Raw genomic sequence first — 20,305 nt, 5'->3', positions numbered from 1 at the left:
GGGATCAAGGGTCCTGGGGAGCAGAGAGAGGCACAGCTCATGGTTCAGGCTTAGCCTGGACGAGCATGTCTCAGGACGAACAGAGCATCCTTCAGCGCTCCGAGCATGCGCCAAACCGCGCCCAGATGCGAACCCCCGAGAGGAACTTCCGGACTCACGCATGCGCAGAGCCACCAGCCCCCCTACCCCGGTCCCTCCCTCGGGCGTTTCCCGCGCCTGCGCAAGATCCTCCAGTCCGATAGAGGGCAGTGAGCCGGTCCTCACGCGGGTTTGGCACCGCCGGCGTAACCCGGAAGCAGTCGCTAACCCGGAAGAGGTTGTGTTTTAGGGCTTTGGAGGCCGCGGTGGCGGCAGCTGCTGCTTTGGAGGTGTTTGCGGAGCTACGATGAACGCCCCTCCCGCCTTTGAGTCGTTCCTGCTCTTCGAGGGCGAGAAGAAGTAAGTGGAGCGGGCCGGGGTGGGGAGGGTCGGGCCGAGGGCCGGTCGCAGATTTTGGGGCTTCTCCTGCCGGTCCCCTGCCGGGGGGAATGAAGCAGCTTTGGCTTGAGCGTCCGCTCGGCCGAGTCTGCCAAACGTAAGATGACAGCAAGAACAAAACTGTAATTTAATCACATCCCAAAATGAACCTCACGAATATTTATAGGAATATAAAAATATCCAGCACTAACAAGATTAAAGTCACAATTTCTTGCATATAAAAAAATTACCAAGCACAGCCCTGCGAGATGGTGGTGAGTCTCCCCATTTTGCAGATGAGGACACTGAGGCTCAGAGAGGTTAAGTAACTCCCCTGGGCACACAGGAAGTGGCGGGTCTGCATTCGAACCCAGACTGGCTCCAAAGTCTTTTTGCTCTGGAATCTGGCAGCCTCCTCGCTCGTCTTCCTGCCCGCCGCCTTTGTCCTCCGTGCTGCAGCCAGGGTGGCGGTTCCTAGACTCGTATCCGATCTTCATTCTCTTGCGTAGAACCTTCAGTGACCCCTCACTGCCTGCGGGGTGAAGGAGAGTGTAGTCTCGGGGTCGGACAGCCTGGGCTTGGCTCCTGGATCTCCCGCTTAAGGACTCTCTGTCTTTGGGCAAGTGACTCAGTCTGCCTGAGGCCCACTTTCCTCATCTGGAAAATGGGCTTATTACTGCATTGAACCACAGGGTTTTCTCTAAGGGGAGATTAAATGAGGTAGTTTATGTCACGCGCTTAGTCCAGGGCTCAGCACGTAGAAGACCCTCTTAAAGGTTGGGCTTTCCTTCTCTGAACAGCCTGGCCTGCAGACTCTGTGGTCTAGCCCTTGCCAGCCACTTCAGTCTCCCTGAGAGCAGCGGTTCTCAACTGGGGACCATTTTGCCCCTAAGGGGCTTTTGGCAATGCCTGCAAACATTTTTGGTTGTCATGGGTGGGGGGGTGCTACTGGCATCTAGTGGGTAGGGCCAGGAGTGCTGCTAATATCCTACAACGTACAAGACAGCCCCCTACAAAGAACTATCTGGCCTAAAATGTCAGTGGTGCCAAGGTTGAGAAAGTTTGCTTCAGGAAAAAGGAGCCATCCAGAGTGGGCAAGGGTCCCCCAGGATGAGGGCGTGGCTGGGGTCAGGATGGAGAGACCCTGCCGCTCTGAGTCAGGGGTCTTTATGGGATGAAGAGATTGGGAGAGGCTTCCAGGAGGACGTGGGACTTGAGTCTGCCGTGAACGGCAGGGTTTAGACTCAGGGGAGGAGGGGAGCCCCTGCCCCCCATCTGTTGCCTCTCCTCTTCCTAGGATCACCATTAACAAGGACACCAAGGTGCCCAATGCCTGTCTGTTCACCATCAACAAAGAAGACCACACCCTGGGAAACATCATTAAATCGTAAGTTCCAGGTCCAAGGTTCCCGGGCTGCGTTTTGTGGGGCTTTCTGAGGCAAAGCGCAAGTTCCAGAAGATTTTCTTGACTGTGTTTTTGTGCTAATGAGCGTGGAGAAGCAGTCAGGGTTAGCTCCCACCCACCAGCCCGTTTGTGACATGACCCCGGTGACACCTGGCGTTCCCGATGTGTGTGGCAGAGATTGGAACTGAGTAGAGTAGGAGGTGGGAGAGGGCTCTGTGGTCATCCGGTGCCCCTGGTGGGTACCTGACATTGGTTGGTGAGTATTTATTTACACCTGTGAAGTCCTGGCCAGGGAGGTGGTCATGACGTGAGTGCCGCTCTGGCCCGGAGACTTGTCGTTCTGCTGAAAATGCCATCAGTGAGGCCTGGCTCGCCCCGGTCTGCGTGCTGAGGCCGTGAGCAGGAGCTGCCCGGTCTCCTGGTATAGGTAGGGGGCAGGGTTGCCCGTCTTCTGTTCGGATGCCTCCCGCCCTCAGCCAAACCAGTGGTGCACCTGGGCTCTTCTGGGGCCCTGCTGCTCCACTCCTATGTGAGCCCAGTGTCCCCACTTGTGCTGGGGCGCTGCCTCTTGGTGCTCACACTTGACTGAGCTGCTCTGGAGAACAGCTGTGCTTGCCCAGGGCACAGCACACAATGTGCACTTCACGTCCCACAGCCTTGCAGAACGGTCCCCACGTGTGTGGACGGCAGCTGCCAGCCCATGTTGCCCAAAGGACTTCCACTTCCATTTCACTAACTGCTGGGAGCCGGGCCTTCTCCCCTGCTGCCTCTCCTTGCTGTGCCAGATGCTCTCTGGGGGCTGGGATGGGGCATTTGTGTTCTAGTTTACTGAATACTGACTGGAGTTTTACTGCCTAGGAAGATGTTTTTGGGGGCGTTGGCCCCAGTGCACTTGCTTACAGGCCTCAACCCACCAAGAAGCTCCCTTGGTTAGAAGGCCTGGTAAGCCCCAGGGACACTGGGCTCAGCCTCCTTCCCACTGCCCATCCCTGTGTCTCAGACAGCTGCTGAAGGACCCACAGGTGCTGTTTGCTGGCTACAAAGTCCCCCACCCCTTGGAGCACAAGATAATCATCCGCGTGCAGACCACACCAGACTACAGCCCCCAGGAGGCCTTCACCAATGCCATCACAGACCTCATCAGCGAGCTCTCCCTGCTGGAGGAGCGATTCCGGGTGAGGAACCAGATGCGCAGGCTCTATGGCCAGAGCCGCAGTGTTCTCACGCTCATGCCTAGGATGACCCCTGGGTGGTTTCCTGATTCATTTGGGGGTGTACAGAGGTGATGACAGAGCAGGGACCTCCACCACAGCCTTCAGGCAGCACAGACTAAGGGGTTATGGAGTTGAGCCCCGGGGCCTGCTGTCTGCACCCACGGGTGGGACCTTACCTAGCGCTCCAGGGTCTGCTTGTGAGCTCTTCGTGGTCCCAGTGGGAGCAAGGGGTGCAGTGCCCCATGGGGATGCTCCTCCAAGTCTCTTGTCTGTGGTGCTGGCTGCTCTGTGGTTTGTAAGGCCTGGGTGCTTCTAGGGCATTTGTCTGGCTAGGGGGCAGCTCATCCTAGGGTGGGGTCCCAGGAAGGGCCAAATGGTATGGTCACACCTGTTCCTGCAGGGACCTCAAAGTCTAGACTGGATTTAGAGGGAAAGATCCATCCTGTCAGATTTCCACATCTAGGTCAGATGCTCACCAGGAGGCGCCTCTGCCCCACTGCCTCCCACCAGGCAGCAGGACATGTGCTGCACACAAATAATGGGTTGGGCAGGGCTGGCTCAGAGGGTCCCTGGGGCTCTCGGCCTCCCTGCTCCCTGGAGCTGCTCAGGCCCGGTTTGCAGCCTCTGTTCAGTTCATGGCCGCGTTCTGGAGCAGGGCCAGAATTCCTGTCGGACCTCCGTCGGGGATGCTGGGCTTGCGTTCCCCATGCCCTCACCCTGGTTGTTCCAGCTAAGTGTGCTGTCTTCTTCCTCCCCCAGGTTGCCATCAAAGACAAGCAAGAAGGGATCGAATAGTGGGCTGGAAGGAGTCTCGCTTGGCCAGTTCCTATCCTGCACTGGGCCTTCTCCAGGCGCCAGGTGGAGAGCAGCTCCTCCCAGCTGTGGGCCTCCTTGTAGAAACCCCAGTGAGCCCCTCACCCCCGACACCCACGTGTCCTGTACATAGATTGTTTTATCTTCCTAATAAAGTGTGGCAGGGAAAAGACCCGGATGAGGCCTGAAGCAGGGGGGACTTCACAGCAAATGGATTGTCACTCTCGGTGGAGGTAGATGACCTGTTTCAAAGCCACTCTGCTTCAGAGTGAATTGGCCCAAAGACTCAGGTTTCTGTCAGAGGGTGGTAGGAACAAGCTCATTCTGGACAACTGGGAACCCGGGAGGAGGTGGTCTTGAGCAGAAGGGGACGGAAAACCCGTGGACTTCCGTGAGTCTCTGCTCTGGAAGCCTCAGCTGCCAGCTCTGCCTGTCACTCAAAGTAGGAGGAGCAGACGGGTCCACAAACGGCTTGCCACAGGCTTCTCTACCCCAGTAGAGTTTAATAAAAATAGTCAAATGTGAAAAGCTCCCTGTCATTAGCAAAAGCTGAATAAGTTAAGTTGTGTCCATGGGCCTCTGCGTAGAGGCAGGAGCTTGTGCTCAAGGCTAGTGTTTCCTCCAGATGGCCACGATGTTGGAGTCCGTCAGAGCGGTGAGGTAGGTAAAGGTGGGGTTGGCCACCACTGTGTTCACCATGGTCTTCGTCACTGCCTGCCCGAGGGCCCGGGGCTGGGGCCACTTAAGGATCTGGTGGGAGGAGAGGGGGCTGGGCTCCGGCTTCCTAGACACCAGGCCCTTGTCCTGCACCAGGCCCCGGCAGGGTGGTGGGAGTGAGCTGTGCATACCTGCGTGGGTGCCTGCGGGGCTGCCAGTGGCAGAGGCTGCTGCGTTAGGATGCGCTTGATGTCATAGACCCACACGTTGCCCTCCTCGTCCCCACAGAGCACAATCCCTTCATCTGCCAGGACACAGAGAATGGAATCTCAGGTGGGGCAGGGGGTGGGCAGAGCTCCAAAAGGTGGCAGGTGGGACGGTGCGGGTGGGCTCACCAGGACAGGCACTGAGTGAGAAGTAAGCCAACTCAGTGTGGGACCACTGCAGCCGAGCCAGGACCACTACTGCCACCGTGGACTGGCTTCCTCGGCCCAGCCACGTCTGGCTCCAGCTCCATAGGCAGATGGTACCCAGGCCATTCCCCTTGGAGGCTGTGCGGGGAGAATAGAGAACTGTGCCTGGGGGGGCCCCCTCTCCAGTCACTTCCTGTCCCACAGTGGGGACCCCTCTGAAGCCTTCAAACCTAAACCCCAGGCCAGGGAGAAGTGACCCATGAAGGCCTTACCAGGGCCCATGTGGGTCCCAGGAGGCCAGGCTGTTCTGAGTCAGGCCCACTCACCCACGACATCGTCATTCACAAACGCCAGCCCGTCCACTCGCCGTCGAGATGCCTCGGAGCCCTCGAAGACAAACTCCACGTCACACACCCTGGGGCGGCAGAAGACGCTGGTGGGCTACTCCTTACACATTTTGTAAAAGCTGCTCATCCACTCAAGTGGCTGCCAGGGACCTACTCTGGGCTCTGCCCTGTGCGAAGGTCAACAGATGCAACCAGAGAGACCCCTTCCGGGCCTTGGAGGGGTTCCGCTCTGCCCTGGAGGTGGGAGCCAGCACCTCAGGCTACTGAGTCCCAGGTGCTGGGAACTCAGAAGCATGAGGGGCTGCTGCTTCCAGGATGGGAGTGGGCTGTGTGGCCAGGAAAGGTTCTGGAAAGAGGCAGTGTCTCTGGGACTGAGTGACAGATGAGCAGGAGTTCGCCAAGCAGCTGAGCACTGGGGACCGGAGGGGAGATTTGGAGCCTGAGGACAGTGGGAGTAGCTGCTGAATGTTTCCAAGCTGAGACTGTGTGTGGGGTCACACTGCTTGGAGAGGCCATGCAGCAGCAGCCTGGAGTCCTGAGAGGCCACCTGGAGCCAGAAAGGCAACCAAGTAGCAACCATGAGAAGCAGATGCGTCTGAGATGCGGGAGGAAGGCCACACACAGGGCTGGGGACCAGGCAGATGTGGGTGGGCAGGGAGGGGGCAGGCCCAGGGCCACCCCCAACACATGGCTGGACAACAGCCACAGCCTGTGTGGAGACCTGCCCTCCTTCCCTCCCAAGCAGCTACGTCACCAGCCTACCCTGGCCCAGGTAACCCTGTCACCTCATCTTGTGCCATTTCCTCCAATTTTCCAAGCTGTGGCCAGACTTCCATGGCCAGTCTTTGGTGGTCAGCCAGCTCTCCCCGCCACCGGCCCTTGGCACATGCTGTTCCCTCTGTGTGAGCACGTTCCCTTCCCTCTGCCTGCCTGATGCCCTTGCAGGGGACACTGGGAGCCTGAGAACCCATCCGTCTACCACGGGTCCTTCTGCAGAGGCCCACTGGCCTCCCTGTCCCCCTCTCAGACCGACACCTGATTCTCTTTCCTTTGTAGCTTTGTGGGGTTTGAAGTGGCCACCTTTGTTTAAGGCCTGTCTCCCTGACTAGGCTGTGGGCCCCACGAGGGCAGGGACCCTATGCCAAGCCATCTCAGGCCTTCTGGGTGGTACAGATGGGCCACAGGCCTCACCCTGGCCTTCCCAGGGCCTCATCCTTGTCTAGACACATCTCTCTTGTCCTCCATTAGTCCTGGGATGCAAGTTGCTGTCCCCACTTTACAGATGAGAAAATTATGCTAGGACAGAGAAAGGTCACTCTGCTGGGGGGTGGCAGGACCTGGGGTTGGTGAAGCCCCAGGTTGAAGGGGAGGTGATCACAGCCCAGTCCCCAGCCCAACACCAGGGAAGGAATGGGTCACTTGGGCGTTTCCTCGAGAGACTAGGAGGAGGTGGGATGGGGCATGTGGTTTGGGCACCACCCCTGGCAGGTGTGCCTGGGGTCGGACATCTGGACTGGCAGCCACCTGGCTCAGAGGCTTGGCTTTCAAGGCATCCCCGCCTGGCCTCACCTCCTCTTCTGAGGCTGGTCCAGCCGCACATCCCAGCAGCAGCAGCCACCCTCACAGCCAGCCAGCAGGTAGGCATCTGGGCAGGAGGCCACTGGGCAGAGACGCAGGGGGATGGAGGTGGTATCGAGCGTGAGCAGCTGGCTGCTGGCACATGAGAGAGACAGCATGAGCCCATGGACCCAGGGGTCTGCTCACCCTAGCAGCCATTCCCTCCCCCCAGCCCTCCCCCCAAGCATCACCTGGCCTGGAATTCATAATCGTGGTTGGGCACCCCAATGTCCCAGAGGATGATCCGCTTGTCATAGGAGGCCGCTGAAGAGGCGATGGGAAGAGGACAGGTGGCCCTGAGGAGGCCCTGCTCCCTCCTGCAGGCTATATCCCAGGCTGAGACCATGGTCCCAAGGCCAACCCTCCAAGGCCGGGAGGAAGGGCCATGGCTGAGAGACAGAGAACTCAAGGACCTACAGTCCCTGTCCCGCTCTAACCTAATGCACCCCACGCCAGGCAGCCATCTTTTGGAGGCCTCTGCTCACACAACACCCTTGTTGGGCTCACCACACCTGAGGGCCAAGGGTATCACCCAGGTCAGACAGAGTGGCTCAGCTTGCTGGAAAGCTCCAAGGCCACAGAGCAGGAGGAAAAGTAGGGTCCGAAGCCCAGTCAGTTGTCCGTGAAGCCACGTTGGTCCCACCACAGACAGAGCCGATCTCGCAGCCCAGTGTAAGGCCCACCAGCCACATGAGCTCCCACCATCCCAGGGAGCACTGAGGCATTGGGCTGCAGGACGGGGGTGCTGGGGAGCCCCCGGGGGATGGGGAGAGGGTCTTACTGAAGAGGTGGGTCTCGTGGGTGGGGCTGAAGCAGAGGGTGGCGATGGCCTTCTTGTGGGCCCGGATGACCCCGCAGCAGAAGCCGGCACGCACGTGCAGCAGCCGGACCAGCCCCCGCAGGCCTGCAGCCGCCAGCACGCTCCAGCGCTTCTTGTGGCCTGCCTGAGTGACCACCATCAGGGCTGTCCAGGCCACGGAGAAGAACTCCTTAGGGGGAGAGGGGGCATGGTCACCGAGGGGCAGAGCTGCGTGTGTGCACAGGCATGCAGGATAGGCTGGGAAACTGAGGCCCAGCAGCAAAGAAAAGGTCACCTGGTGCATAGGAGGCCGAGCCTGGACCCCCAAGACAACACTCCCGCCCCCAGGAGTCAAGGCTCTGCCTGCCACCCTGCAGGAGCAGGCCCTGGCACTCACCTCGCCTGGCGCCTTGTACTTGTGCAATACGATGCCCGTCTGGCAGTCTATCACACACACAGCCTCCCCGCCACACGTGGCCACAGTCTGGGATGTGGCCCCTACATGCCCTGTTTTGAGGGGTCAGCCTAGTAAAAACATTGTCTGTAAAGTTCCCGTCTGCAGCTCCCTCTTCCTGGCCTTGACAATACTTTTAAGCTCTCTGTTCCTCCAGATTCCCCATCCACGCAGGCGGCCCCCTCCAGGCGGCATTCCTAGGTTCCCTTCTTGTTCCCTCTGGCCCCCGCCCTGTCCCTGCCTGCCCACCATGCATGTACCCTCCTCCCAAGCTGGCTCGAAGGCGCAGGCCCAGAGCTGCGTCTCCAGGTCCCGAGGGCTGTTGTTCTTGCTGTGGCATTGTAGGAAGTGCAGGGGCTCCAGCTTCGGGGCAGGCTGTGGGGGAAGAGTGGGGTCATGGCAGCCCCAGCCCTAGCTCCCCACCACATGCTCCCTGCCACCTTGCTAGGTTACCTGGCTGTCATCAGAGCCCACGGGGCTGCCCTCCACCGGGGCGGTGCACACCCGCTTGTTGGGAGAGAGGTTGAGTGGGACATCATCCGGCCGTTTCAAGGCACCTGGCTTGGCCTGTGGAGGGGGCAGGGGGCCAGGGGAGGGCTGAGGGCCTGGTGACCATGAGCTCATCCGTCCAGGCTTTCCTCCTCCCCATCACAGGCTGGACTGCACCCTCCATGGTGTGGGAGACAAGGGCTGGTCCAGGGTCAGAGGGAACTAGCATGGGCATCAGAGACTGTCTCCTGGCTCATTTCCTGGGCCCCCTCTTCCCTGCAGCCTCCCTAGGCAGGAAGGGCAAGGCAGGCCCTAGGAGCCCGGGGAGCTGCATGGAACCACACTCACCCTGGGCTCCTGGGCAGCTGTGGCTTTTGAGGGCCTCTCCGGCCTGTCTGCCTCATGTACCTGAATCCCACCAGAGGCCACCAGTTCCTCAGAGATCATCCGCACCTGGATGGGGCCAGGCCATCAGGGAGCTGAGCATAGTCCTGGGGGCCCCCAGCCCCTCCCCAGATGCCTGGACAGCGGGAGCTTGTGCTTTCCAAGGCAGGAAAGGCCCTTTCCAGCCCATAGGGCTGCCTTCCCTGACCCGCCTTGGTCCCCACTGCCCCTCATGGCCAGAGACCTCCAGGGCAGCTCAGGGCACGGAAGCCAGCAAGGAGCTGGGAGAAATGACCCCCAGCACAGTGGGGTGAGGACATACCCGCCACTGGGTGAACTCGCTGAGGGACTCGGGCCCATAGCGGACATCCCTGATGGCAGACCTCACAAAGTCCTCCTGGGCCTTCTCCGCCTCCTCCTCTGGGCTCAGGGTAGCCATGAACTTCTCCCAGTGAGCTGTGACCTGGCACCAGGCACCAGATTCAGGCCCAGCCCACCCCAGCTCTCCCGGACCCTTCATGGCACCTCTGCCTCCAACCTCACGGGCACGGCTGTCTCCACCTCCCTGCCTCCTGCAAACCACAGCCTTCTCAGCTGCAGGCTGAACAAGCCTAAGCAACACACACGAGTACCAGCCCCAGGAGGAGGGGCTGGCCCAGGGTAAAGGCACTGTGACGGCGTCTCAGCCTCCCCTGCGGGGCCCCGGCCTGCACATGGGAGGGCACGACCTCCAAGCACGAGAGGCCAAACACCACAGCCAGGCTCAGAGCGGCACATCAGGCCAGGGGCTAAGGGGCGAAGAGCCTCTGTTACCCCCAAGAGACCTCCAAATGTGCACTTCTGTCACCCCATCCCCAAGGTCCCCGACTCCTCCCAAGGCCCAGACCCCTCCCAGCTCCCTCACCCTGCTGGTCAGCTCCCGGTTCAGGCTCTCCACCTGAGAGGAAGTGGAGGAAGCATCCTTGCCATTGACCTTACGGAGCTTGGGCAGGAGAAACGAGACTTTCAGGTTGTCACTGACCTGGGGGATGAAGAAGGAGTGGCTTGGGGGTGCCTAGCCCCAGGCTCAGGCGCTGCTGAGCCCGAGCCCAACAGAGTGCTGGCCCTGGGCATGGGGCTGGGGGTCCCCCACGTACTGTCAGGAAGGGGTTGCCCTCTAGGCTGAGCTCCTCGAGCTGTGGGAACTGGCACAAGGTAGTGACGTCCCCCAGCTGGTTGTTGGCGCAGCGGAGGATGCGCAGGTGGGACAGGCCCAGGTTGGCAGGCAGCGTCTCCAGTTGGTTGTTGGAGAGGTCCAGCTCTTGCAGCTGTGTCAGGCGGCTCAGGAGCTTGGGGTCCAAGTGCTCAGAGAGCAGCTTCAGCCCTGACAGGCTGGGGTGAGATGAGGGGCAGACCAGGAGGGCTCAGGGGCAGGCGGGCCTCCTCGCCCCGCCTCTGGCAGCCCAGGGGCCTCCGAAGGCGTTTTCACCTGGCCTCTCTTGCGCATGCACAGCCTCTCCCCAACATCCCGCTTTTTTTTAATCTTAGAACTCGGGCAGCATGGCCCGCTCAGGATGCTTTTCCTGACTCTCTGGGGGCGCTCCTCTGTAATTGTCGCAACAGGTTGCTCAGTACTCTTTCTGCAAGACTCCCCAGCAGCCCGGGCCTTCTTCAGGGGAAAGGCCACTTGGAGCCAGCTCGGCCCATCTCGTAACGAGAGGACGGCGTTTGGCCCCAGCGATTAGGAGAGTTCGCCGAACCGAGAGGGCCGTTACGGGGCCGGGCAGGGAGTCGGCAAGGGTCCCCGCCCTTCTTCCCGCCCGCCCGGCGACCACAGCCCGGGAGGCGGGCTGTGTGGCCTCGGCGCCGCGGACCCCCAGTCATCCCCGGCCCGCCTCTTACTCCAGGCTCCGGATCTTGCCCAGCCGGTCGCTCTTGGGTCGCCCCCGCTGCATCAGCAGCCGCGCTGAGAGGGGGCCCATGGCGAGGAGGCGCGGCCCGCGCGGGCCCGATCGGCGGCACCAGCGGCGGCCGAGCCCGCTTCTCCCGTCGGTGGCGCCGCGCGAGCCCAGGAGGTGGCGCCGCGCGAGCCTGGTGGCAGAGACGACCGGAAGGAAGCAGCTCGCGGACCTCGTGCCCTGAGGACCTCGCGCCCTTGCGCGCGGACTACAACTCCCAGCGGCCCCCCGGCCCGCGGCTCCGCGCCTGCGCCTTGCGCGCCAGGACGCGGCGATGGCGGCTGCGGCAGTGGCAGCCCCCGAGGTCCTTCGGGAATGCGGCTGCAAGGGCATCCGGACCTGTCTGATCTGCGAGCGGCAGCGCGGAGGGGACCCACCCTGGCAGCACCCACCGCAGGTGAGGTCTGGGAGAGGAGCCGCACCCGCGGCTCCGCTCTTCATATGGGGAAACTGAGGCCCAGGTTGGCCATGAAGACGGGCCCCAGATCGAACGGTGTCAGGGGCCCTCGCGGTGGGGCGTTGCGGGGAGAGGAGGTGAGGGCTTTGAGGAGGAGGCTTGGAGTCGGGAAGGGGCTGGGACGCGGGTGCAGTCCGACCACAGCGCGCCTCTGGGGCTGCGGGGGAGTCTGACAGCAAACCTTCACATCGCCCCCTGTATCTGGGGCTTGGAGCTTCACGGGCCCGCGGGGACACGACACGGAACGAGAAGAGGGTCCGAAAACCAGGGCAGAGGGCCCCAGAAGGCCTTGGACGGAAATGGGCAAGGAGGAAATTAATGCAATTAATTAACCAAAAAGGACTCAGAGCCTTTGAGCTGCGCAAGGACGTTCCAGCGGGGGGACTGCTTGGGCAAAGGCCTGGGGGAGGTGCGTGTGCTCAGACGGCGTGATGCTTCCGGTGAGGGGGTGATACTGTCGCTGGGGCCTGGCAAGGCTGCACTGGTCCTGAGGCTGTGGAGAGCTCCTGAGGGTTTTAAAGGAAGTTACAAGTGAATTTGGGAAAGATCGTGGGAGGGGTGGGGCGGACAGGAAGGTGTGGAGGCTGGGAAGCCAGACAAGAAACTGTGGCAGTGTTCCTGGTAAGAGCTTGGAAGGTCCTGTGGGATCAGTTTAGCAGTTCCTCAGAAAATTACGAGTAGAATTACCTACGGTCCAGCCCTTCCACTTCTGGGTAGATACCCGAAAGATACTGACAGCGGGGTCTGGAAGAGATATTTGCAAACCCATGTCCATAGCAGCACTATGCCAACAGCTAAAAGGTGGAAGCAACTCTAGTGTCCATTGACAGACGAATGGATAAACAGAATGTGCTACTTTACCACAATTAAAAACTTTAAATAGCAGTTAAGTTCACGGGTTCGGATCCTGGGTGTACATGGCACTGATCATCAAGCCATGCTGGGCAGCATCCTATATACAAAATAGAGGAAGATTGGTACAGATGTTAGCTCAGGGCCAATCTTCTTCACCCCCCCCCCCAAAAAAAAAGCCAAAAGTCTGAACAGTGCCGTGACTATGGGTGCGGAGACACAGGCTCTGTGGGGGTAGCACCTTCCCAACCTGATGGCTGGGGGACAAGTGAAATGTCCAGCGTGTCCCGTGTGAGGTGCCAGGAGAGAGAACATGGTGGTTCAGGATGGGGTGGGGTGGTAGCAATGCCTATGGAACATAAAGGGGAGGAAGCAGAATTCACTGGGCAGGGAGGACCCCAGACTGCCTGTAGATCTGACAGTCACAGCCAACCCAGCCGGAAGCTCCCAAGCAAAGACTGCCCATTAGGGAGTCCCGTGTTGGACAGAACCACTGGCAGGGGCTGCCCAGGACGAGGATGGCCCCCCTCGAAACCTGAGGCAGGTCCTGAAGGCCCTGTGGCAGGAGGTCGTTAGGCTGGCACTCCTCGAGGAGGACTGGCAAATTCTGATCTTTCTCGAAGGGAAATTGAGGCAGCGCCTGTGGCTGCCACAGCATAGGGCAGGGCCCAGAAACGTCCCTGCCTCGGCTGGAAAGGGCTTCTCCCCTCCAGCCTCCCAGCGTGTGCCGCTCCCTCCCTGGGCAGCCCCGGGGCCTCAGCTTTAGGGGTAGCATATTTCTCGAACTCCTGGTCTAGGCAGAATGCTTTCACACACTTTAATCCTCAGAGGCTGGAAGGACAGAAGATGCCCCACAGCCACAGCCACTGCCAGGGGGCAACAGTGTGGAATCTGAGGCTGCTTCCTGGCTGTGCAGCCTCGGGCTAGTTCCTTAACTTTGCTGAGCCTCATCTGTAAATTGGAGAGTGAAACATGATCATGCAGATGCTCTTCCTTGTTATGAGGAAAGTGAAAAAGGAGAGGGCTTAGGGCCCTTCCCAGGAGGTTCTGCCTCCTTCTGGACTCCAGCTGCCTTCCAAAGTGGCTTTGGGGGAGGATGACCCATCCGGCAGGGGCTGCTCGCGAGGGGCCTCAGGGGCACCCGTGTGCTGAGGCAGGGCTCCAGTGGCTCCAGGACCCCTTCTTTCTTGTGCAGAAAACACACCGTTTCATTTACTACTCTGACACTGGCTGGGCCGTGGGGGCCGAGGAGTCTGACTTCGAAGGCTGGGCCTTCCCCTTCCCGGGTGTGACGGTGATAGAGGACTTCGTGACCCGGGAGGAGGAGGCCGAGATGGTGCAGCTCATGGACCGGGAGCCCTGGAAGCCCTCACAGTCTGGACGGAGGAAGCAGGTAGGCGGGCCCAGAGCTGGGAGGACGGTCGCCCCGCTGGGCCCCTCCAGACTCCTTGTCCGGAGCCTCTTTGCTCACCTCCCTCTCAGTGCTCTCCTCCTCAGCCACACCCCTCGGCCCCCAGGGCCATCGAGGGGCAAGCCCCCTGACCTCAGGGCACGGTGGGCAGGGCTGCTGAGTGGTGTGCGTTGGCAAGGGGGATCTAAAGCAGACAGCCGCTCAGCTCTTTCCGCGCCTTTCTCTAGCTGGCCTGGTGCTGGTGACTGTCACGGTCATGGTCGGGGTAAGGATCGAGGAGGGTTTCTTGAAGGCTACCAGGTGCCTTCCTGTCTGAAATTCTCTCCCCATCACTGTCGTCTCCTCGCACCTGTTCTGCTGATCGGGCCTCCACATCCTGCACTTTCCCTGTGTCGGGGGTCACAGCTCCCTCCTCCCTCCGTTCCTGGGCTCCAGCGATCCTCCACTCCCCAAGGACCTCGAGCCAGCCATCAGGCTGCCTTTCTCTTTGCCTCCCCGGCCCGTCGGCTTTCCTCACCAACTTCCATACCATGGCCAGTTACACTGTCTCTTCCATTTGTTGTACTCTTTGCCCTCACCCACAGCCCTGGTTGAGTCCAGCCCCACCCCGCCCCTGGGCACCCACTTGAGGCTTGCTGGCGGGGCTCCCCAGCTCTGCTCTCTACCTCGAGCTGGGCCTTTCCTGCTCCGGCAGACACACCGCCCTCACCCCGGCTCGTTCACTCTGCTGCTCTCCTTCCACACCTTCTCTTTTCACTCCCCACTCCGCTGATGACCGGGCCTCCCTGAGAACACAGCTGCCTGTGCTGTGCCGACACTGTTCCCCTTACCTGAGCCCCTGGCCAGCTGTGGCTGGATGCTGTCCCCTCCTGCTCGGAAGACACTGTCCAGCGTTGTTCCCCTCTCTCTCCTCGAGATCAGATTTGCCTCAGCTGGGTCTTTTCCACCAGCCTACCGGTGAGCTCCATCTCACTTGTCTCTGCAGCAGAACTTCGCAAGAGCTGTTGGATCTCTTCAATTCCTCTCCTCCCTTAACCCTCTCAAAACCCGCGTCCAGTGCTGACCTCCATGCCCTAAACCCAGCCCATCCGCAGGCTCGGTCCTTGGGGCTCTTCTCTCCCTTCTGTGGACGCTCCTTGGCTGCTCTGCGCGAGGCTGCGCACGCTGTTGGCGTATTCGGGACACCCATGTTCGTACCTCCCACCCAGGCTTCTCTCTTGGTCACACCCTGCACCGGGCTCTGGCTCTTTGCCCCCAGCTGCAGCCCCTCAGTGTCCCCATCTCAGCCAGCTCCATCTTCCACCTGCTCAGGCCGGAAGCCATGGGTCTTTCCAGATTTCTCTCTGTCTCTCCTTGGTAGTTCCTGTCAGCTCTTTCTTCCTTCAAACATACCCCGAATCTGAGAACACCCCCCCATCGCCACCCCCAGGTGCAGGAGCTTCCCGCAGCAGCCCTCGCCCTTTGCGGTCAGCTTCAGTAGAGAGAAAAGTGACCCTGCTGATGTCCTGTCCAGTCGAGTCACCGCTCTGTCACAGAGCCTGCAGAGCCTCCCCTCTCAGCCCAAAGGCAGAGTCCTTACAGGGCCCTGGAAGGCCCTGCACTGGCGGCCAGCCCACCCTTCGTGTCTACTTCTGCTCTCAGCGTGTCGCCTAGGGCAGTCACCCAGCCTCCTCAGTGTTCCTTAAATACTCGGGCTTTGCTCCTCTACGCCCTGCACTCCATCTCAGGCTTCTGCCTGCTGCCACAAGGGGTGGCCTGCAGGAGCTGCCTCGCCCCGGCACTCTGCGACCTGCAGAGCCTGGAGGGGCCAGGACATTTCCACCGGGCGGAGCCCCCCTCCACAGGAGGGGCACCCGAGGGGGCAGGAGTCTGCGGATAAACGCTCCTCTCTTTCATCGCTCAGCCTACAAATCTGAGTTGTGTTCCAGAAGGCTCCTCTCTGATGTGTTTTTGTTTTTTAGAAAGCGGCTACCTGCCATGAAATCGACCCACTTCAAGGGCACAGTTCAGTGGTTTGATTTTTAGTATATTCACCATATTGTGCAACCATCACCACTACCTAGTTCCAGAACATTTTCATCACCCCAAAGGTGGTGATAATCCATTGGCAGTCACTCCACTCCTCTGTTCCCCAGCAGCCACTGATCCGCCTTCTGTCGCTGTGGACTTGCCTGTCCTGGACGTTTCACATAAACGCGAGTATATAAGACGTGACCCTTGCGTCTGGTGTCTTTCAGTTAGCGTGACGTCTTCAGGGCTCATCACTTTGGCGCTGCATCAGCGCCTCACTGCTTTCTTGGGCCAAGCGATGTTCCACTGTGCAGAAGTACGTCGTTCATCCATTCATCCGTTGGTGGACACTTGGGTTGTTTCCACTTTTTGGCTGTTGTGAATAGTGCTGCTGTGAACGTTCATGTGCAAGTTTCTGTGTAGACGCCTGTTTCCAGTTCCTTTGGGTGTGTAGCTAGGAGTGGAACTCTGGGTCATGTGCTCTCTTCGCCCTCGTGGTTCTGAAGCCCAGTTGTGCCCGGCGCTGACCGGCAATGCTGCTGCCTTGGGTTGGCCTTCTCGCCCTCGCTGCTCATCCTTCCCAGATCCTTACTCCTTTGCATCACGTCCTGGAACAGGCCGCCTGCCCACGGGCCTTGTCTCGGCTCTGCTTTCTGCGGTACCTGGGCTAGGACATCCCCTCGACACTTCCTATCCCCCTTCCCTGCTTTATTTTTCTCCTTAGCATTTACTGCTATCTGCTGTTGGCCGTTTATTTACACCTCCTTGGTGTTGGCCTCTTCCTGCTAGAATGTCAGATCCACGAAGTCAGGAATTTTTGCTTGTCTTGGTTGCTGTCATTGAATTCTTCCTACCTGGTCTGTGATCCTGTTTCTGTAAACTCACACTTTCTCCACTTCTTTCTTGTCCTCGTCCTTCAGGACTATGGCCCCAAAGTCAACTTTCGGAAGCAGAAGCTAAAGACCGCTGGCTTCAGAGGCCTCCCCAGCTTCAGCCGGGAGGTGGTGCGGAGGATGGGCCTCTACCCCATCCTGGAGGACTTCCGGCCTGTGGAGCAGTGCAACCTGGACTACTGCCCTGAGCGTGGCTCGGCCATTGACCCCCACCTGGACGACGCCTGGCTGTGGGGGGAGCGGCTGGTGAGCCTCAACCTCCTGTCCCCCACCGTGCTGTCCATGTCCCGGGAGGCGCCCGGCAGCCTGCTGCTCTGCTTGGCCCCGTCGGGCTTCCCAGAGGCCTTGGTGGAAGGTGTGATGGCCCCCAGCAGGTCCGTCCTGTGCCAGGAGGTGGAGGTGGCCGTGCCCTTGCCCTGCCGCTCTCTGCTCGTGCTCACGGGAGCCGCGCGCCACCAGTGGAAGCACGCCATCCACCGGCGACACATCCAGGCCCGCCGCGTGTGCGCCACCTTCAGGGAGCTGTCGGCCGAGTTCTGTCCTGGCGGGAAGCAGCAAGAACTGGGGCAGGAGCTCCTGCAAATCTCTCTCTCCTTCCAAGGGAGGCCCATGTGAGCCGCCTGCCAGGGACAGGAGCTGGCGCAGGGTGTGGCTGGGGCCACCGGCGCCAGAGTTGACCACGTGCCAGGGCTGAGGGGAAGCCCGGCACTGGGGCCTTTCTTCCCAGCTCACTGGGTTTAGAGAGGAGACTGCACGACCCCCTGAGGCCACGGCAGTGGGAACCCTGCCCGGGCACTGGTTTTGATGGGTCTCTCAGGTCAGTCCCCTTTGACCTGCACCATGGCCACTTGTTCGAGTTATTTAATTTGTCACATTTTGAGGGCAGTGGCATAATTTGAGCTTAAAAATCGTTGGCACCACTTAAAACCATTCTCTCCTTTATCTGCCTCTAACACGGTTTTCCGACGTCCCACCTGTGGTCCTGTCATTTGGGTAGCGTGTTGGATTGGAGAACGGAACTGGCAGATGATCTGAGGTTTTTATTGTTTCAGACTTCAGGGCGGGTGAGAGCTTCTGAGTCAGGCTCTGCTTGGTTGTGCCTGACCCTGGGGGTGCGAGATCCATGAGGACAGGGAACTCTCTCCTGAGAGTCGGGTACCCCCCCGCCCCCACAATACTGTTAAAAAGTGGGGGGGGTGGGGGGAACATCTCTTCAGCTCCCAGGACAGCACAAAGTGCTTCACTTTCTGGCACTTTCTGGATGGGTGGCTGTCCTGATGCACCTGCGGCCAGGTGGGGAGCAGGTCGTGGAGGCTGAGGGCGATGGCGTGGGCCCTGGCTTGCATGGCCAGCCCTCTTTCCTGCTGCTTCTATGACAAAGTACACTCGGCTCACTGGCCACATGCTGGGAGCCAAACTCTGGGGAGCAGGGCCCCATCACAGCCCAGAAAGCTTCACGTCAGCACTGGTCTTCACAGTCACTCTGGAACTTTCTGAGAGCTGTCAGGGTAGGGGAGCCGCTGACCACTGTGCGCTATCTGCAGAGTGGCATCGCGGCTGCCAGGCCACTGGCTCGGGCTGGGGAACCCTGCACAGACCCAGTGGAGAGGCTGCTTGGGCTTCTAGTGGCTGAGGGAGCCCAGCTGCCGGTGCGGGGGTGCTGGGCTCCCAGCCACCTTGACTGCCGCTCCCTGGGTCAGCTTGCTCGGAGCAGGAGGGCTGAGGACAGCTTCCTCCAAGGTACTGTGACCTCCCTGCAAGCCCTCTAGCTCCGGCTCCAGGTCCCATTCGGATGCAAGGCTGGGTGGAGCTCCAGCGATCCTGCTGCATCTGCGCAGCCAAGCAGGCTTGCGGGCTGCCTGCTCCACTGGGGCCAGCGGGGAGCCTCTGCCCTCACAGGCTGGGCCTTGGAGCAGCCCGCTCTGCTGCGTGGAGCCTGCAAGATGCTCTGCTGACAGAGGGCTCTGGGGGGAACGCTGCACACCCAGACCCATTGGGGAGAGGCCTGTTAAGGCTAGGGGAGCCACTCGGCAAAGCCCGTTACCCCTGGAATCACCCAGTGCTTGTGAGGGCTTGACAGTGGGCCCTTCAAAACCATGCAGAACACAGCACAGGACGTGCTCCCTGCCGTGATGGTCAGTATGGCCCTGCAGGGGACACCGCGGGATGTGCTCCATCACGTCACAGTCAATGTTGTGACCTGGAAGCTACTACATGAAGACCATCAGGCACGTGTGCCCACTGTCTCACTCGAGCATCCGCTGCTCAGGCCACCCACTGAGGTGGCTGGGGTGCTTCAGCCACTGCCCTTGACGGGTCTGAGGGGCTGCCCCCAGGAGCCACAGCCTGAGGGGTACGCGGTCTAACCCTGTATTTCAGGTGGCCATTCCTGCATTCAGCACGCTTTCCCTAAGTGCCAGGCGGATGCAGTGCTGACTGTCTGCCTGTTCCAAGGCTCTTGCAGTGACAGACTAGAAGGCACAGGCCCCCGGGGACATGCTCACATGGAAGTTCCCTCTTCCAGAGTCGCAGGGAGCTCAGCTGACACGCCTCAGCCTGCCCTGCTGTAGAAAAATGTTGAGGAAACTCAGGCCGTTTATTTGTTGGGCGGTGGGGGGGGGGGGGAGGTGGGTAGCGGTGAGGCACAGGCTGCTCCTCATGGGGCGGAAGGGCTGAGCTCCGTCCAGGGAGATTCCTCCGGGTTATTCCTGCGCAGACTCGTGTAGAACCTGCCTGCACCGTCCCCAGCGATGCGTGGGGACCCACAGACATCAGGGGCTAGGAGGGTTCTGCGGGTTCTAAATGGGCTAGCAGGAGTCTCTGGCCTCGCTCCTGTCCCACCTTGCCCACTGGGGCCCACCCAGGGCTCTGTGCACCCTACCTCACAGCCTTCCGGAAGCAGCCAAGTCAAGATTGACGCTTCTCTGAGCAGCGGCTGGGCGGTACGTGGTCCTGGCCAGGGCAGGCTGCTGAGCGCACTGGGGAAATGGTCCGTGGAGTGGGCTTGCCGGCCACGGCTCTGTAGCGAGCCCAGATCTTCGGGTTCCTGAGCCCTGGGGAGTCCTCCTGGGCTGCAGAGGCGGTCTGCCCCCTGGATGGGCAGAACCTGTCCATACAGTGGTGCCGGCTGCTTTGCACACCTGATTCCTAGGAGCCTCTGGGTTGAAGTGCCAGGAAGTTAAAAATAATAAAGGACAGAAATTCTTCCCTAGAAGGGGGCCTCTACCTCAGTGGGTGAATGACTGTCACAAAACAGAATGTCTGGTGGGGGCCAGCCCTGTGGCCGAGTAGTTAAGTTCGCGCGCTCTGCTTTGGTGGCCCAGGGTTTCGCTGGTTCAAGTCCTGGGCACAGATACAGCACTGCTCGTCAGGTCATGCTGAGGTGGCGTCCCACATGCCACAACTGGAAGGACCCACAACTAAAAATACACAACTATGTACCTGGGGGCTTTGGGGAGGAAAAGAAAAAATAAAGACAAAACAGAATGTCTGGGAGCTTCCTCCTGAGTGTCACCAGGCTGCGGGCGGGATCGCACTCCTGCTGCCCGGCTGGACCCCAGCCCCTGCGCCACAGGTCCCCAGGGTGGAGAAGGCCCCATGAAGCCAGAGCTCTGGAGGCTCCTCCAGGAGGGTGTGGGGGCCTTCAAGTCGCCCTGTCCAGAGGGGCTCTGGTGGCGCTCCGCCACACATGGGCTGC

General features: G+C 60.3%; 3 protein-coding genes across 9 annotated transcripts; 2 read left to right on the top strand and 1 right to left on the bottom strand.

Moving 5' to 3' along the window:
- Positions 1 to 281: 281 nt before the first annotated feature.
- On the top strand, positions 282 to 4,416 carry POLR2J (RNA polymerase II subunit J). The gene is made up of 4 exons (XM_014853914.3): positions 282 to 438; positions 1,754 to 1,843; positions 2,862 to 3,036; positions 3,835 to 4,416. Exons 1-4 carry the CDS (start codon positions 386 to 388, stop codon positions 3,868 to 3,870), a joined length of 354 nt encoding a protein of 117 aa, XP_014709400.1. The 5' UTR covers positions 282 to 385; the 3' UTR covers positions 3,871 to 4,416.
- Positions 4,351 to 11,159, bottom strand: LRWD1 (leucine rich repeats and WD repeat domain containing 1). Of its 7 annotated transcripts, none has more exons than XM_044746269.2 (15): positions 10,930 to 11,159; positions 10,185 to 10,419; positions 9,953 to 10,069; positions 9,371 to 9,511; positions 9,013 to 9,117; positions 8,629 to 8,742; positions 8,436 to 8,550; positions 8,119 to 8,228; positions 7,704 to 7,911; positions 7,114 to 7,186; positions 6,875 to 7,018; positions 5,285 to 5,373; positions 4,941 to 5,096; positions 4,737 to 4,849; positions 4,366 to 4,638 (listed from the first exon to the last, which is right to left on the bottom strand). In XM_044746269.2, the coding sequence occupies exons 1-15, from the start codon at positions 11,007 to 11,009 to the stop codon at positions 4,498 to 4,500; spliced, it is 1,941 nt and encodes a 646-aa protein (XP_044602204.1). In that variant the 5' UTR covers positions 11,010 to 11,159; the 3' UTR covers positions 4,366 to 4,497. The 7 variants fall into 7 exon arrangements, with proteins under 7 accessions (XP_070340497.1, XP_044602204.1, XP_070340496.1 ...); XM_044746270.2 differs by having other exon boundaries at positions 4,415 to 4,638; positions 6,875 to 7,015; XM_070484396.1 differs by lacking the exon at positions 4,941 to 5,096 and having other exon boundaries at positions 4,351 to 4,638; positions 6,875 to 7,015.
- A 36-nt stretch (positions 11,160 to 11,195) lies between these two features.
- On the top strand, positions 11,196 to 20,103 carry ALKBH4 (alkB homolog 4, lysine demethylase). The gene is made up of 3 exons (XM_014853913.3): positions 11,196 to 11,382; positions 13,490 to 13,687; positions 16,636 to 20,103. Exons 1-3 carry the CDS (start codon positions 11,260 to 11,262, stop codon positions 17,221 to 17,223), a joined length of 909 nt encoding a protein of 302 aa, XP_014709399.1. The 5' UTR covers positions 11,196 to 11,259; the 3' UTR covers positions 17,224 to 20,103.
- The last annotated feature ends 202 nt before the right edge of the window (positions 20,104 to 20,305 follow it).

The sequence above is a fragment of the Equus asinus genome, chromosome 14, assembly GCF_041296235.1.
Source record: "Equus asinus isolate D_3611 breed Donkey chromosome 14, EquAss-T2T_v2, whole genome shotgun sequence".
NCBI classification, from domain to species: domain Eukaryota; kingdom Metazoa; phylum Chordata; class Mammalia; order Perissodactyla; family Equidae; genus Equus; species Equus asinus.
This window is presented reverse-complemented; position numbering and strand designations above follow the sequence as displayed.

Excerpts from the sequence above, each read along its gene's own strand:
- LRWD1 (XM_044746269.2), bottom strand. The coding sequence starts at position 11,009 with ATGGGCCCCCTCTCAGCGCGGCTGCTGATGCAGCGGGGGCGACCCAAG. Across the intron at positions 8,229-8,435 it reads CGAGCCAGCTTGGGAGGAGG|GGCATGTAGGGGCCACATCC; the intron begins GTACATGCATGG and ends CCCTCAAAACAG. Across the intron at positions 7,019-7,113 it reads GATTATGAATTCCAGGCCAG|CAGCCAGCTGCTCACGCTCG; the intron begins GTGATGCTTGGG and ends CTCATGTGCCAG.
- POLR2J (XM_014853914.3), top strand. The coding sequence starts at position 386 with ATGAACGCCCCTCCCGCCTTTGAGTCGTTCCTGCTCTTCGAGGGCGAG. Across the intron at positions 439-1,753 it reads CTCTTCGAGGGCGAGAAGAA|GATCACCATTAACAAGGACA; the intron begins GTAAGTGGAGCG and ends TCCTCTTCCTAG. Across the intron at positions 1,844-2,861 it reads CTGGGAAACATCATTAAATC|ACAGCTGCTGAAGGACCCAC; the intron begins GTAAGTTCCAGG and ends CCTGTGTCTCAG.
- ALKBH4 (XM_014853913.3), top strand. The coding sequence starts at position 11,260 with ATGGCGGCTGCGGCAGTGGCAGCCCCCGAGGTCCTTCGGGAATGCGGC. Across the intron at positions 11,383-13,489 it reads CCTGGCAGCACCCACCGCAG|AAAACACACCGTTTCATTTA; the intron begins GTGAGGTCTGGG and ends TTTCTTGTGCAG. Across the intron at positions 13,688-16,635 it reads AGTCTGGACGGAGGAAGCAG|GACTATGGCCCCAAAGTCAA; the intron begins GTAGGCGGGCCC and ends CTCGTCCTTCAG.